The sequence below is a fragment of the Semicossyphus pulcher genome, unplaced genomic scaffold, assembly GCF_022749685.1.
Source record: "Semicossyphus pulcher isolate SPU_LCO1_2020_fin unplaced genomic scaffold, fSemPul1.0.p SCAF_19, whole genome shotgun sequence".
Lineage (NCBI taxonomy): Eukaryota > Metazoa > Chordata > Actinopteri > Labriformes > Labridae > Semicossyphus > Semicossyphus pulcher.
The window spans coordinates 24,193,576-24,208,074 of NW_027211692.1; the positions used below are offsets into that span (position 1 = coordinate 24,193,576).

The 14,499-nt window shown below is 41.6% G+C and overlaps 1 protein-coding gene across 6 annotated transcripts in view; it reads left to right on the forward strand.

Moving 5' to 3' along the window:
* LOC138596893 (protein Aster-B-like) overlaps positions 1-14,499 on the forward strand; it is a 64,911-nt gene that overhangs the window by 36,817 nt on the left and 13,595 nt on the right. For 3 of the 6 annotated variants that reach the window (XM_069668350.1, XM_069668351.1, XM_069668346.1), the window contains exons 2-5: positions 1,851-2,061; positions 5,716-5,736; positions 9,551-9,571; positions 10,248-10,271. In XM_069668350.1, the coding sequence (XP_069524451.1) occupies positions 1,948-2,061; positions 5,716-5,736; positions 9,551-9,571; positions 10,248-10,271 (180 nt within the window). In that variant the 5' untranslated portion in view covers positions 1,851-1,947. The remainder of the gene's footprint in view (positions 1-1,850; positions 2,062-5,715; positions 5,737-9,550; positions 9,572-10,247; positions 10,272-14,499) is intronic. The other 3 variants (XM_069668348.1, XM_069668347.1, XM_069668349.1) reach the window with 3 other exon arrangements.

Below are 14,499 nucleotides of genomic sequence, written 5' to 3' on the forward strand. Positions count from 1 at the left end.
AAGACCTTCAACCAAATCCAGCTGCCTTTTGGTTTAAGTTGGTCTTCACAATTTCCTGTATGGTTTTATAACAGAGGCTATAAGCTTTATTAAATATACAAGTTTAGATTCTTAAAAAAGTCAAAGTAAAGAGAGTTTCTACTTCCCGGACCCAAACTCGGCCTCCCATACCACTTTTAGAACCTTAGGTACCGCAAGGACACCTGCTTTCTGAAGGTAATAGGGCACTGTGAGTTCCTTAAGATGTGATGGTGCCCGACCAGTAAGAAGAAGAATTCTAAACTCTCAGCTGGAGAGTTTTTAGATATCAACCTACTGTGCTTCCTCTGAGCGTTTTGTACTCATGCGTTTGATTTCATACCCTGATGAATGATATACTCATATTTTTTTATTGAATGTTTGATAAACTATGTCACTATAGATAAAGGCAAAGCAGGTTATATTTTTAACCTGCAGCTTTGCACAAAGAAGTAATCTGGCAACCCTTTTAAATAATTATTTTCGTCCTAATCAGGTCAGTATATAATAATCATTAGTCAGTCCAGAGTACACAATGTACAGCACAGTAAAAATGGCCATCCACCAAACAGCAGACTGCTCTGTAATCATACAAATTGATGCCAGAGGTTCCATAATACCCCAGACATGCATTATTTATCCCCATGCATTAAACTGATGTAATGGCTCCGTGTTGTCCTTGCTTTTAGATTCAACCTGTAACAGGTGGAGGAAACCCTGCCAGTCGGACAGAAGCTGTCAACACTGCCCTCTATGATTCAATGCTCTAAGCTGCGCTGAAGTCCCGAATGTAACAGTAGATCAGTAATTCATGACCACTATCAGCAGCCATTGGCTGGCAGTGACGTAATGGCTTGCATAACGCCATGTCAAGTAACTGTGCCGGTCGGGCGCACAGCCACGCGGATCACTTACCGAGCCTTTTGTTAGCTTCTGTCATTGTGAGGAGAAGGCTTCTTGCTGAGCCATTGATGTGTGTGTGTTTGTAGGTTCATGCGTGCGTATGAGGATGTGAGTGTCTAGTGCTGGATCACAGAGGCTACCTGATAGGAACTCTGTGTTCGATGGGAGGACAGGGACTACCTGTCTTAAGGCAACAATCCGTCCACTTTGCTGAAAAGCTCTTAACGGAGCAGCAAATCCCCATGTTTAAGTCAACATGTACCTCAGTATGAGCTAAGTTTAATAGCCACAATAATGCCAGCCACCCTGCCACCCTGATGATTTATACCTTGTTATGTCTTTCAGAACGGCTTTGCTCCTGCCATGAAACAGTTTTATTATTTCAGGAAAAAAAAAATATTTTATTAGCTCAAGGCCTTAAATCATCATAATAATGAACAAACGGCTTGATGAATGTCATTGTCGAGATAATATAAGTTAAATGTATTTCCAGACTCCAGTGCATTTCTTAATCAAATTGACAATGCACTCAAAAACAAATATATTGATTTCCTTTTAAAGTGCAGCATTAGCAAGAAAATCCTCAGGTAGCGTGTGATGGTGTTCTACTACGTTTGCTTCCCGCCCTGCTGCCTTGTTGTTGTTGTTGTTGTTCTCGTTGGTTTCCCGTATAGCTTAGCCGTTATTAGCCAGGTTTGCACATGGTGCTTGAAGCCCATTAAGCCTCAGGTGATGTAAGCACGAGGAGAATCTGTTTGTGGTGTGCTGCTGTCCTCACTGATCTGTAAGCTAAACCTACATTGTGTTATTTTTCTGACTGCTATGATGCACTGTGTAACTATACAGTATCTCAACATTTAGTTGTTAGAAGAGATAATGAATATGTAGATAAAATTCTTATCTGTCTTTGTTTCTCTTTTCCTTTTTAGCACTGCCAGTAACTCAAACAAGAGCACACCCGCCTGCTCACCAGTCCTGCGTAAACGCTCGCGCTCCCCCACACCACAGAGCCAGGAGGGAGAGAATATGGTCGAGAAGGGTTCAGACCACTCCTCTGACAAATCCCCCTCCACGCCCGAGCAGGTTGTCCAGCGAACATACTCCCTGCAGTCAGCAAGAAGCGGGGGAAAGAACTCAAAGGTGAGTGACCAGGAGATGCTCCTTTTTTTTTTATTTTATCTGTTTGACACATATCCCTGGTACCTGTTTGATCCAAATGAAAGTTAGCCTTGCAGTTTGGAGTGTGGTGCATTATACACAAGATTTAAACATATGAAGTATCCAGCTCTCAGAACTGAAACCACATTTAGTTCGGTCAAGAATGCTCAACAGCGTGTCCTTTTGTGCTGAAAAGAGTTAGTGCTGTGAGGAGCAGTTCCCGGTAGAAAACAATCATGGAGCACTTTGTGCTTCACGAAGCTGTTCACAGAATTGCTGTTGTGAAAGGCTTCTTTGTAGGACACAGATGTGATTTTCACGCACACTGATTAAGGTTGATCTGGTCAGGGTAGGGCCTCACTTATCACCTGCCAAATGATATTGTAGGAGATGTATTTGATTTATAAGAACACAGCTTCTTACTGCTTCCTATGACCAGCGTAACTGCACATTACACCTAAACATCATGCAAATGCTAACATCTGACTCACAGACTCACAATTATGTTCTTAAAATATATATTGCATTCACTTTAATGCTGATACAGATGTATGTAAAACAGCTTAGATGTTTACTTACACTAAGAAAACACCATGTTATCTCTGTCTTGTAAAGTGAAGCAAAGTTAGCTGCTGAGTTGTGTTCCATAGTGACTTTATACGGATCATAGTTATGATACTGTTTGAGATTGTATGGCAACTCTTGCTGTCAAATGTGCAGCCATTCATAAACTGTGACTTCATAAGCACGTCAGAGCTGGCCCAGATGTATTCCTTTTCCCCAGTGTAGTGACGCAGCCTTCATGATTGGTTATTGACTTGTACACACAGATATGTTACGAGCAAGCTGCAGCTATCACTCTCCCCCCTACAGGAGAGAATGCACCCTCCTCTCCATTCCAGCCTTTCATTTTTTACATCCCATATACTCCCTAGTCTTTTACTCTCTCTCTCCTTTCCTAAAACTACAATTGACATGCTTTACCGTTTCAATTACGTTGGGTTAGTTGATCTCAGCTTACTTACTCACCTACTCACTACTCACTCAAGAGGTTGAAACTAGAATGAAGTCATCTTGGCATTAGGCAGCTTTGAGCACAATCAGTGCTTCTACAGGATGGACAAGGATACGTGGTCTTCAGGGAGTCTGGTGTACTGAGTTACAGTTAAAGCTTTGACATGTCCTCATCAATGTACTGTAACCCCAAAGTTAAATCCTACCATACTACATTGCCTTGCCTAAGCATTCATTCCTCTTGGACAGGTTGTTAACACTTTTAACAGTTACTAACAGTGTTACAGGAATTTAAATAGACTTACTTGGGCTTTTCACTGTTTGCTTTTTGGACTGCTCTTGCAAGTTAATCAACATCTGATTCACAAGTGTTAACCTGACGAATGTAGGCAGGGGTGTGGATATTTAGTGTGGGAAAGTTTCCGTTTGTATTACGCTTGTAGTCTGAGTAGTATTGACGAGCAAAAGCAAGCCTAACGTAATCCACCATAATGACATTCGGGCTCTCATCAGCGGTCATCTGACAAGGATTTAGCTTCTCATTAATCTCTATAAAGACACATCTGCAGCAAGTTCGGCTAACAATCCGTTTCAGATCAAAAATTCAACTTGAGACAAATTCCCTTGACGCTGTGTCACGAAAGCCTTTAAGCGTTTAGATTTCCCCACTTCCTCGAATGCATCAGAAAAGATCGATCCGACCTCCGTTCAACAAACAAGCATTTTAAAAGTCGTTTCTTCTCCTCTTGAGGACAGACCGGACAAAGCTTCACTTTTACTTCTTACAAATCTGCATCATGATGTTGAGATTTCAGCAAAGGTAAGACACGTTAATTAAAGTGAATCGCAAGAAAAATGGTTTCTTTTTCAGGTTAATACCACAGTAGTTGGTCAGAGTGCAACCTCTGTGTAACTTAATATTTACAGTGACACTGAGACTCACCAGAAACAGATGAACGGGCGCTCCTCTGGGGGATTTAATGAAGCAAGAAATTACGCCGTTTTATTTTGCTGAAAAATCTGGAGGGGCAAAATTTGCTTCACTTTTGATCCGAACACACACTCGCTCCTCAAGTTGCTAACTCGGACTGTAAACAATGCAGCGCATAGAAAAGGAAGTCTTGGCTGGAAGTCATTTATCACTAACCGCTGGCTAAACCGGACATGCTGGACATAATCACCGTTGCCCCTGGAGGCTATTGGCTGGTTCCCAGGTTGGGTTGACCGTGATCTTAATTGAGGATTGCAACAGCAACAAACTCAAAGCTTTCATATTTTATATGTGAAATATATGTATTTGTAAAATATGTTGAATACCATGTTATATATTCCTCCACTTTAAAATGATGGACATATTCGTGTTGATCCATTACCTAGAAGCCTAATACAGTCTGCTTTTAATTGCAGTTATAACCATTACACAATATGTAAAAGTTGAAAGGGGATGAATACTTATGCAAGGCAATGTAAATAAGACAACTTAACCATCTGCTGAAACTCATATCCTGGGCTAGTGCTGTATTTGCTGCTTCAGTTGAGGTACTTGTTTCGGACTGCTGTAGTTTGATTACCTGTCAGATACTGATATCCCGGATTTTCACACACTGTCCATAGAGTCATTGACCAAGGTTGTGCTGACAGTTAGATTTGATATGTCCAACATTTCTCAGGTGCCTATATGAACATTGAAGGAACTTTAGTTTGACTTGCTATAATGTTTCCTCCTGCTCACACCGGCTATTAGGAGTTGTGACTCCAGTGTAAATGATGGGGGACAAAATCAACAGTTCTTGTTTTGAACACTAAAGCTCGGATGAATCAGTGGTCTCAGATGGATTGTGCCCCCCATCACTTTTTGGGAAGTGCATCGTGGCAAGCAAAAACTTTTAATGTACATGTAAGTATCATTTTATGACTGACTTTTAACTTTAACAGCATGTTGAGAACTGTTTGTTGTTGACAGAGGTCTTTGGTTTCCTTGTCAACGAGTAGAGAGATCTTTGATTGCCACTTTTTAAACATACCTGTTATATCTCTTTGTCCTACAATGATAGTGGTTGTTGCAAAAGATAAGAATAAGAAGAATAGCGCTGTTACGTCTATTGACATCTCAAGCTCTTACTGAATTGAGCATAGACACGGATAGGATGAGATGAATCACAGAAAAGTTACTCGGGTGTTGCTGTCCTCCCCGTCATCAGCATCCCCCCTTCACAAAGGAACTCCGTGATTGACTGAGTCTTTCAGGTTATTTCACAGAAGGAGCATGTGGCTCTAATGTTTTGTATGCTCAGCACTCAATTGAGCTTCCAAAATGTTACAAATGAGCCATGTCACTCTCATCTTCATGTACCTTCTCATTCTGTCTCCATCTGTCTGAAAACACTTGTTGTTTTTGTCTCTTTTTTTTTTCTTTCGTTATTTTGAGTCTCCACAACACGGTGTGCACGCCTTCTCTCTCTGCTGCTGCTGCTACATGCCATATGATAATGTGTGCCATCTGATAATGACTGTTTCGCTCTTCTGTTTGTACTTTCAGCTGTTTCTTCTTGCAGTTGATTTCTTTTTTCTTTTCATTTTTTCTATCTGATTTTCTTTGTTCTTCTCCTGATTGCATGCTAGTCTCACAAGCGACTATCCAAAGTAAGCATTACTCTTTTTTCTGTTCTTCAAATATTTCTGTGCCCACCTTCCCTCTGCCCCACCTCTTGTCTTGTGAGCCGCTCTGTGGAAATGTCCGAACCCCTGTTTGCAATGCTTCACCCTGAACCCAGCTTGTTCCTGTGCACACTGCAACCGTTGCAAGCCCCATCTGCACCCACAATCATAGCAGATGGACATTTCTTAAAAGAGACAACCCCACCCAACCACAATCACTCCTCTCCTCTTCTGTCCTTTCCTTTCTTCTCCTTTCTGGTGATATGCAATGTAGCAAATTCCTGGTTATATTTATAAAAATAGGTTTCCGGCTTGGTATATGTACTGTATATCAATATAGGTTGTAAAAGATATACAGAGAAAGAACATTAAAAAACAAAACAAAAAGACGAGTAATTTTTTTCAGATTCCAAGAATGAACATTTCTGGTGCTAATTCCTAACAAACAAAATGCAAACAACTGTCTAAATTAATATCTATTCCCCTCCTCCATCTCTCTACTTTGGCCTGTGTTCTCTCCCTCTCTTTAAAGACTTACCCCGTTGTTACATTTTGGTTATGAGAGCTTTATATCTGTCACGCTGAGCAACTGGCCGGCTGCAAAGGGATAAACTCTCAAAAATCCTGCCAGCATCTCAGGCCAGAGCTGCAGGACGACATCATTATTTGAGCAGCCTCTCTGTTGCCACATGAAAGGATCCCTCTCGCTCTTTTTCTCGCACCACAAGCCCAAAATGCCCCTCCCCTCTCTGTTAGGCTGATGTCGCGTTTAAGTGCAACGCCCATTTTGTCGCTTCATCCATCCAATTTGCTTTGTCAGTCCTCATCCCATTTTTTTTTCTTATTGTCGGTCGTTAAATTTAGTGCAAAGCATAAAGGGAATAATATACATAGAAGTATGTAGGGTCTCATTTGTGTGAAAATGTAATAGACACCAACAGAGATGGGACAGTCAAACACAGGGAAACGGTTAATGGGAGGTTGGTGTGAATGGCAGCGTCATGATGGTCTATTTGCTGCTCTGCAGTATGCACAATCTGTTTCACACACACACATCCAAATTGATTACATCACTATTCATTTCTGTGCCACAGTCCCCCACCCCCCCAACCTTGTTGCAATCCCCCCACGTGAGCCTCTACAGTCAGCAGTGGTCACATGACCCTAGACATGGCGTGAGGTCGTCTCCGCAACGTGAGCTTGATCACCCTTGCCCTAATGCAATCCAAATAAAAGAGTGCATTCAGCAAAAGAGGTGCAATGCCTCTCTGCAAAAGAGATGTATAAATACAATAGTAATGATACAACAATAATCAATCAGGCTTCTAATGTAACATACATGCAACTGTGGGTGGAGAGTCAGATATAGCAGCACACTTTCATTTGCAACATAAGCACTCTGAAGCTACCGCTTTGTAACGGCAGTTTTGTTCTGCAAACGAGCCACGCGCTCTCATCGGACCTCAGCTTCTTCTCTCTCATTTCCTCTCTTGTGTTCATGTTGCTCACTGCTTTGGTTAACTTTTTGTTTTCTCTTTAATTTTCTTTCAGTATGACAGACTAAACCTGATTAAAGTAAGCATTTCTTCTTGTTTTCATTTGACCCATTGACAACCCCCCGCTGGCCCTTATTAAATCCCCAGGCCCTCCACTTCCTCTGTAGATGTGCGACTGTAGGATCCCCTCTGGTAGTTTCAGTCCCTCGTGTCCTTTCCCATGCTTCACATCCCCTCAATTAGTGTGGAAGGACAGTGATTTGTGAACTGTGTCAAAATTTCCTTATATTCAAGATGGTGCATTATTGAAAGCCTGTTGTAATCTGAAATTCACTGCAGAACATTCTTTTTAAAGCTAAAAACTGAAGCCACTCTAATATTTGCTCGCAGTGACAGGTCAGGTCGGGGGGATTTATAACCACATTGCACATTTTGCTTTCTGTGTGAGTTCCAACAGCTCTTCTGATTAAATTACAATGACGAGACAGCCACAGTAGTATGAAAGGATCTGTTTGCTGTTGTGAAAGAGACATTACTTGTGTTTCTACTGTTGGCTGATTTCCCCCAGGCACATAGGAGTCGCAGGCAAAACATGATTCAAAATATATATTTTGATATCTACTGATGGATAGTGTCTTTCTATCTCTCTCTCTCTTTCTCTCTCTCTGTGTTCTTCTCTCTCTTTCAATTCAAATACATATTCAATTAATGGCTCTATCGGTAGGAAAGTTTCATAAAAAATATTTGGCCAAAGCATCAAAGAACAACTTAATCAGTATATGGACAATACATGCTCTAAGAGAAAACATGTTCTCTCTCTCCCTCTCTCTCAGCTTGTATACAATCATAATAGATAATTCCCCCTCTCTCTGCAATATTGTCATAAAACTCGCAAACTCACAAGCGTGCAGTCACACAAAGTCAAACACAATAGCACGCACCTCATCCAGACAGTGGCCTCAAAGTAATTCCTCTCTCGTGTCTCTGTCACCTTCAAATCAGATTAGCCCACATTAGCCGAGCTTTCGTCACCGCCGGGCCTCGGGCCCGCTACTGCGGCTCACTGCCTGCTAACACCACGCACACTAGATAACCACCAAACCCAGTCAGACACAGGGAAAACACAGGCGACCTAAGGCGCTAAGGAAACATTGAATGTGTTTCACTACACTGAACTCTGCTGCATTTAAAATGTGAGGCTTGTAAGGCTGATTATCTTTTCGGTTAAAATAAGAAAATGGTGAATTAAAACCTGTTGAAACACATGCTCCATCTTCAGTTATATCAGTTTATGTGGTAATATTTAAGAGGTCTTGAGAAGAAAGTTCCAAAACTAACTAATTGTAAACATGTCTATAAAACAGGAAACACAAAATATTCTTGTTGGTAAATGTTTTGAATTTCACATTAACTTTGGTTCCTTTATTTCTTGTACTTCTGGAATCAGACACTGGATATCACTTTGTATCCCTCTTTTTCTTCTTCTCCCCCTGAACACCCTCTTCCTTGTGTCCTCTGAATGATCACCTGCATGTTTCTCCTCTGGGACTTCTGCTCTTAGACTGCTAGAGCGCAAAGTGTGTTGATGTGGCTGAAAAAATGTTGTAATGTCATAATCATGATTAAGATACATCTCTGCTGCCCTCTGCTGTTGTAGAAGCGAAACACAATCTAATGGTTTAGGAAGAGCAGACATATTTGCAAGTCTGTCCTGAAACATAAATATCAACAGACGCTGAATAATTTAAAATGCTTTGGAGCATTAAATCTTTTCTTCACATCTCATTTCACTTGTTATTAACACTTGCACAGCACTTGTTTGATAGAACAACTTTAAGATAAATTGTGAGAGAGACATATTGTACTTCATATGTACTTCGTATGTTGAATAAAAACACAGCAACATCATTTTTGCAGTTTATCTAATGTAGTTTAGGTCAGGTTTGGAGTGAAATTACTTTCAGTTCTGCCTTAATAGGAAATAACTTTATTTTGAAATATTATTTGATGAATAAATATATGTTTGAAATGTGGGACTTTGTCTCATTCTTAAAGTATTTGTGTTGAGCGAACTGAAGATAATTTCACATCGCGTTGTACCTTAGCATTTTGACGTTCAGTATCAAGCACCGTTGAAACAAAGATACATTGTCTTGCATTTAAAACGTGTTAACTTGCTGTAAGTTGTTTCAGAGAGTAACACGAGGTACAGTATGACCTTCACACCACTCCCTCTGTATGTCAAACTTGCCGCTGTTTCACAGAGTCAAATAAATCCTCCCTCTCTCTTTCTCTCTCCACAGAAGAGCCAAAGCTGGTACAACGTAAGTACTACCTTGTTTATATCTAAATCATTAATGATTTTGTGGTTGTATATGTGTGCTGGTGTGAGTTCATGTCGTGTGGGTGACTCCTGAAAGACTCTTGGCGTCGGTTTAGCATCGAGACGAAAGGTTGTTGTCCTTGACCCTGTTTACTGGAGCACCAAATCACAAGTGTGGGTTACTGGTCCTCCAGGAAGGGATTAGCGTGGGTTTAAAAGAGCAACAGGTCCACCTTTACTGGTGCAACGAATCAAGTCAATGGGAAGACTACAGTAAGACTTTAAACATTAGATACTTAATAATCTTACCATCTGCTCTGTGTAAGTACTGCAGTTTTATATTTGCCCACAAGATGGTGTGCTAACACTATTTCTGAATCTATCAAAACTCTGCTACAAATGGTCAGTTGTCGAACAGCCCATTAAACAAAAATTATTATAGATTATTATTCATTAGAATTAAAATTAATTTCAATCAACTTTTAAACTTAAAAGGTGCCTGTTGTTTGAATTAAGCCCACAGGAGAGCAAAAATGAGAATGTTGGACTTTACACCTTTCAGTGTCCAAACCTTTGTTTCTCCAGAAGTGTCTTTATTAGATTTTTTCCCATTTTATGTTGTTTTATTTCTTTTTTTTTTACTCCCTGTGTGTACACTCTTCCCACTCTCTCCCCAGCATGAAAGACAACACATCCTAAGAGTAAGCATGACTTGTATTCTTGTGCAACCCTGGATATCTTTCTGTCTCTCTCGCTCTGTACTTTGGTTCTCAGACCGCTGGAATGATAATATCCCTCCTGCCTGTTTCTCATTCCATTGACTTCAATCAGTGTCGTTACCACCTAATGGCAAAGCTGCACTTTGGAGGAAGGGATTTCAATATTTGTGCAACTAAAGTCCTTGATTCTTCGCTTTGGTCGTATTTTTTTCCATCAAACTTGTATTGACAGTAATTGTGTTCGGATCTGCAAGTCCCTTGGATGTGGTCAAAAGACTGTCAACACTCAAACCTCTAATTCTGGCTCGCAACAGGTGGTAACAAGCTGAGTTTCTCACTGTACTAAACAAATCAACAAACCATCACGGGGGCCGCTGGACGAGCCTTGAATTCCTTCGAACAACAGGGGAATGGAGCATGCTGCTTTCGGTCGTGGCATGTTCCCCTTCAGCCTGACTATTTCTGTGTCCATGTCCTAATAATCGAGGATCAGGTATTAGCTGTTCAGATCAAAAAAAGAGGCTTGGTACAAATAGTCCTGACAGCTTCTTTAATACTAATGCATTCAGCTAAAGAAAGCCACTCACATTTCCTCTACTGACCCTCGACATAGAACAGTATCACATGTACAAATGTGGAGCTGCCGTTGCTCTGACTTGTACGCTTTTAATATCTAACAGATTCAAATGTCATGTTTACAGATTGCATTCAGCCGGTAGTGTATATACACACACATTTTGAGTCTGAAAGATACGAGGACCATCACACAATATAATGCAGAAAAAACAACCTTTATAACACACAAATGTCTAAAGATAAATGTGGGGATATAAATATGATATATTTATAACAACAAAACAAGCAAAGTGTTGTCTGTGTAGCATTTAAAGCTATAAAACATATCAGTGACACGGTACACTGGGTGACATGAACATGGGACATCCCCCACCCAATCAGAAAAACTCTGCCAGCACAGCATGTGTATGCGTAGCATGTGTATAAATCTACTGCTGAAAGTAACGAAAGTAACGAAACAAAAGTGCCCAGCTGTTTAAGAAAGCCGTTTTTTCTTCAAATGAAACGATGTATTTGTGACGAGTTTGTTTTATTTGTTCAGAGTCCTGCAGCTAGAGAAATGAAGACGTAAAGGATTGAGAGACAGACCTCTTGACAAAGGGAAAAACTATATGGGGCAATGCCTGCTTTATCCTTTCACACACAAAAAACTGCTGACTAGATTTCTAGTTGCAGAAGGCAGGTGAAATGCAGGATAAAGTGTTATTAATGCCTCACACTTCAGCAGTATTCAGCAGTGCCTCATGTTGGTGTCAGTGAGATTGAAATCAATCATCATTTGGGATTCGAATGTGTGTGATGGCAGTGTTTTTGACATACTATACTTATTCTTGGCCATACTTTAATAAGTGAAACTTTTACTACAATTGGACGTGACTGTACTTGTGTGCACCTCCACATGGCGATGATGACCTCCCATGGCACTGAACCCACAGTGATTAAAAACCCATCCGTCCTGATGTGAGTTCTGAGCCTGTTAAGCGATGTGCACAGTGGCCATCTTTCTTCAACGCCTTGTCCATTCGCTTTGCATCTACAAAGTTATGTCGCAATGCTTACATGGCAACCAAAACCACAGGCTTTGGGAAGTTAGCAACAAGAGGAAAAAACACTGACAAACAGCGCATTTCTTTGCCAAGATCAATACACACATCGACACAAAGGATGGGATTGTCGCGAACAGAATGGACACACACACACATACACACCTCCGGCCCTCAACCCCCCCTTCTTAAAACACATAAACCCCACCCTGGTTTACAGTACCAGTCTCTCCCATCCCCTACTGTTTGTCCAGCAAGTTAATAATTGCCCAAATCCATAAACACTGTGTATCAGCAGTCCCACCTCATCCCAGCCTGCAGACTGTCACCTGAACACTGGATGCCGCGTCAGCCACAATGGCCTCTTTCTTTGCTTCCCTTATTGGATAAAGTGAATTGAGTGAGCTGGAAAAAAGTATTCCCTCATCACCAGTGCCATAAGTTATTATAAAGAGCAATTTGTTCTGGTGGCAATTTTTTGTAGATGAGCCTCATTCCACTGAAATTTCATCCGTGTGATGTAAAGGTCTTCTCAGCAGGATAAAGGCCCTTTTAAAGCTGAGTGTGAAAGATCAGCACCGTTTTCCAAAGTGGCCTGCTGGTGAAAATGAAGTCTAATGTATTTTTCCTGATGTAGCTGGTCTCCACAATGTCTGGGTAAAGTGATTGGGAAATAACAGCAGAGGAAATTGCTGAATTCCAGAGTACAAATGTGGGCAAGACATTTGCTTTATGCAGCAGGAGTCAATGAAGTGCAAGCTGTAGTAACACTTTTTTTTGGGTTGTTTTATTTCCACCGGGACCTCCAGCACTATGCCCACCTTCTTGACTCTTAAAATATTTTTAAGTTAAGAATAGCGTGAGGGCATGCACAGCGATTGTTTTGTAGGTGCTGCTAAACTCGGAGCTGCAATCTCTGCAAGATCTTTTTTGACCCGCTTAGAGTAACAGAGGGCGGCCAAGTATCAGGGATACATGAATGACCTCAATACCAAGGCGAGGGGGCAGGATGAGACGCCTTCATACCTTCAATACCTTGAATACCTTCAAATCAGCACTTCTGGTACCTTTTAAAATGGATCCCAGCAGCTGTTCATACATAAAAAGAACAATCTGACACAGACAAATAAAGAAATATTTACAGTATGTTGGTCCGGGTACTTCACCGTGCAACTTAAGCCCTGGACTGCACCCCAGGGCAGACCCTGTCAAGATTGATGGTGTTGTTTTGCAGGCAGAGGTAACTGGAGGTTATGCTCACATCTGTTCTCTGTAACTCAGTCACTTAGTCCGACAGCAAGACGGGCTCAACACACTTCAACGGACTGGAAACATTAATTTTCCTCTTTTATTCAGCCGTCTTTTCTTCCTTCTTACTGTGGCTTCTTTCTCTCCAGCTCTATCTTTGTTTGCATTAGTCGTCCGCTAAGTAAACTGGCTTCATTCTTTGCTAGTCGTAAAACAAGGTAATTGCAAAGCACTCAGAGCTGGACAGCAACACACACAAGCTTACAAGGCGCACACGCTTACTAGGAGGAGTAAGCAGAAAAAAAGGAAAAAGCTACTGGCATGATAATAAAGGACTTGTTGACCGGGGTTACTAGAGGGCAACGGCCGTAACTCCTCTCCCTGTGTGTGTGTGAAAGGAAGAGAGAGAGCCAGAGAACGACAGAGCGAGACAAGGATCATGTGGCTGGAGGGTGCCGCGTCCACCGCTTAACACTGAACTGGGAGCAGCACCCAAAACAGGGGGGCGGGTACTGCAGCTTCCAGAACCACTGGATTCACAAGCTCTGTCTACTCTTGTTTTCCAAACCAACTGTGACTGAGGAGTCCTCCAGCGTCAGAAGAGCCCGGTGAGGGGCACGTTTTGGAAAGTTTGCCACCATCCAGGCGCCAAAAAGGATCTGGCACAGTCGATATGGAAATGTATGAGGACTACACAATGTCGGACTGGGAGGCGGTGCTGGAGCTGGATGAGGCTTTGGCAGGGTGGCTTCTGCAAGGTCCAGCTAGAGGGGAGTGGGGTTGGGAGTGGGGCTGGGCTGCCTCAGACCTTCAGGACCCTGAGTGGGACACTGAGGAGATTCCTGCTGTAAGTTGACCTCCACTTGTGAGCAGAAAACTATCAGGAAGTGATAGTTTGGAGAAGTTGATATATGTTAAAGTTTAGAGTGATTGTTGAGCTCTTTTTGGGAAAGTGAGGAGTCAACTAAAAAGTCTTTGTATCAGGCTTTACCGTGTGCTGCTGTGGTAATTCCCCATTGCTAAAGACAACTGCTATGGGTATGAGTCATAGCTATTTGAATTTTCCCAGAGCTCATCAAGGCCTGTTGTTGGGACTGTTTATCAGGTTACTGTGACATGGTGTGTTTCCTGTCAGGGTTAAAGGTTTTAAAAAGAAGCATTTTGATTGTGTCTGCAGTTAAATTCCATGCAATTCGTCAGGGCTGTCAGAGTAGTCTCTTTGGGAGCCTTTTTCCTCATCACCAAACTTTTCTATAAGACCAGTACAATAACAAGACACAGAACTCCAACACAGGATTTCTTTATGTAAACCACTTTGTTTTACAAAGGACGTACGTTTTGTG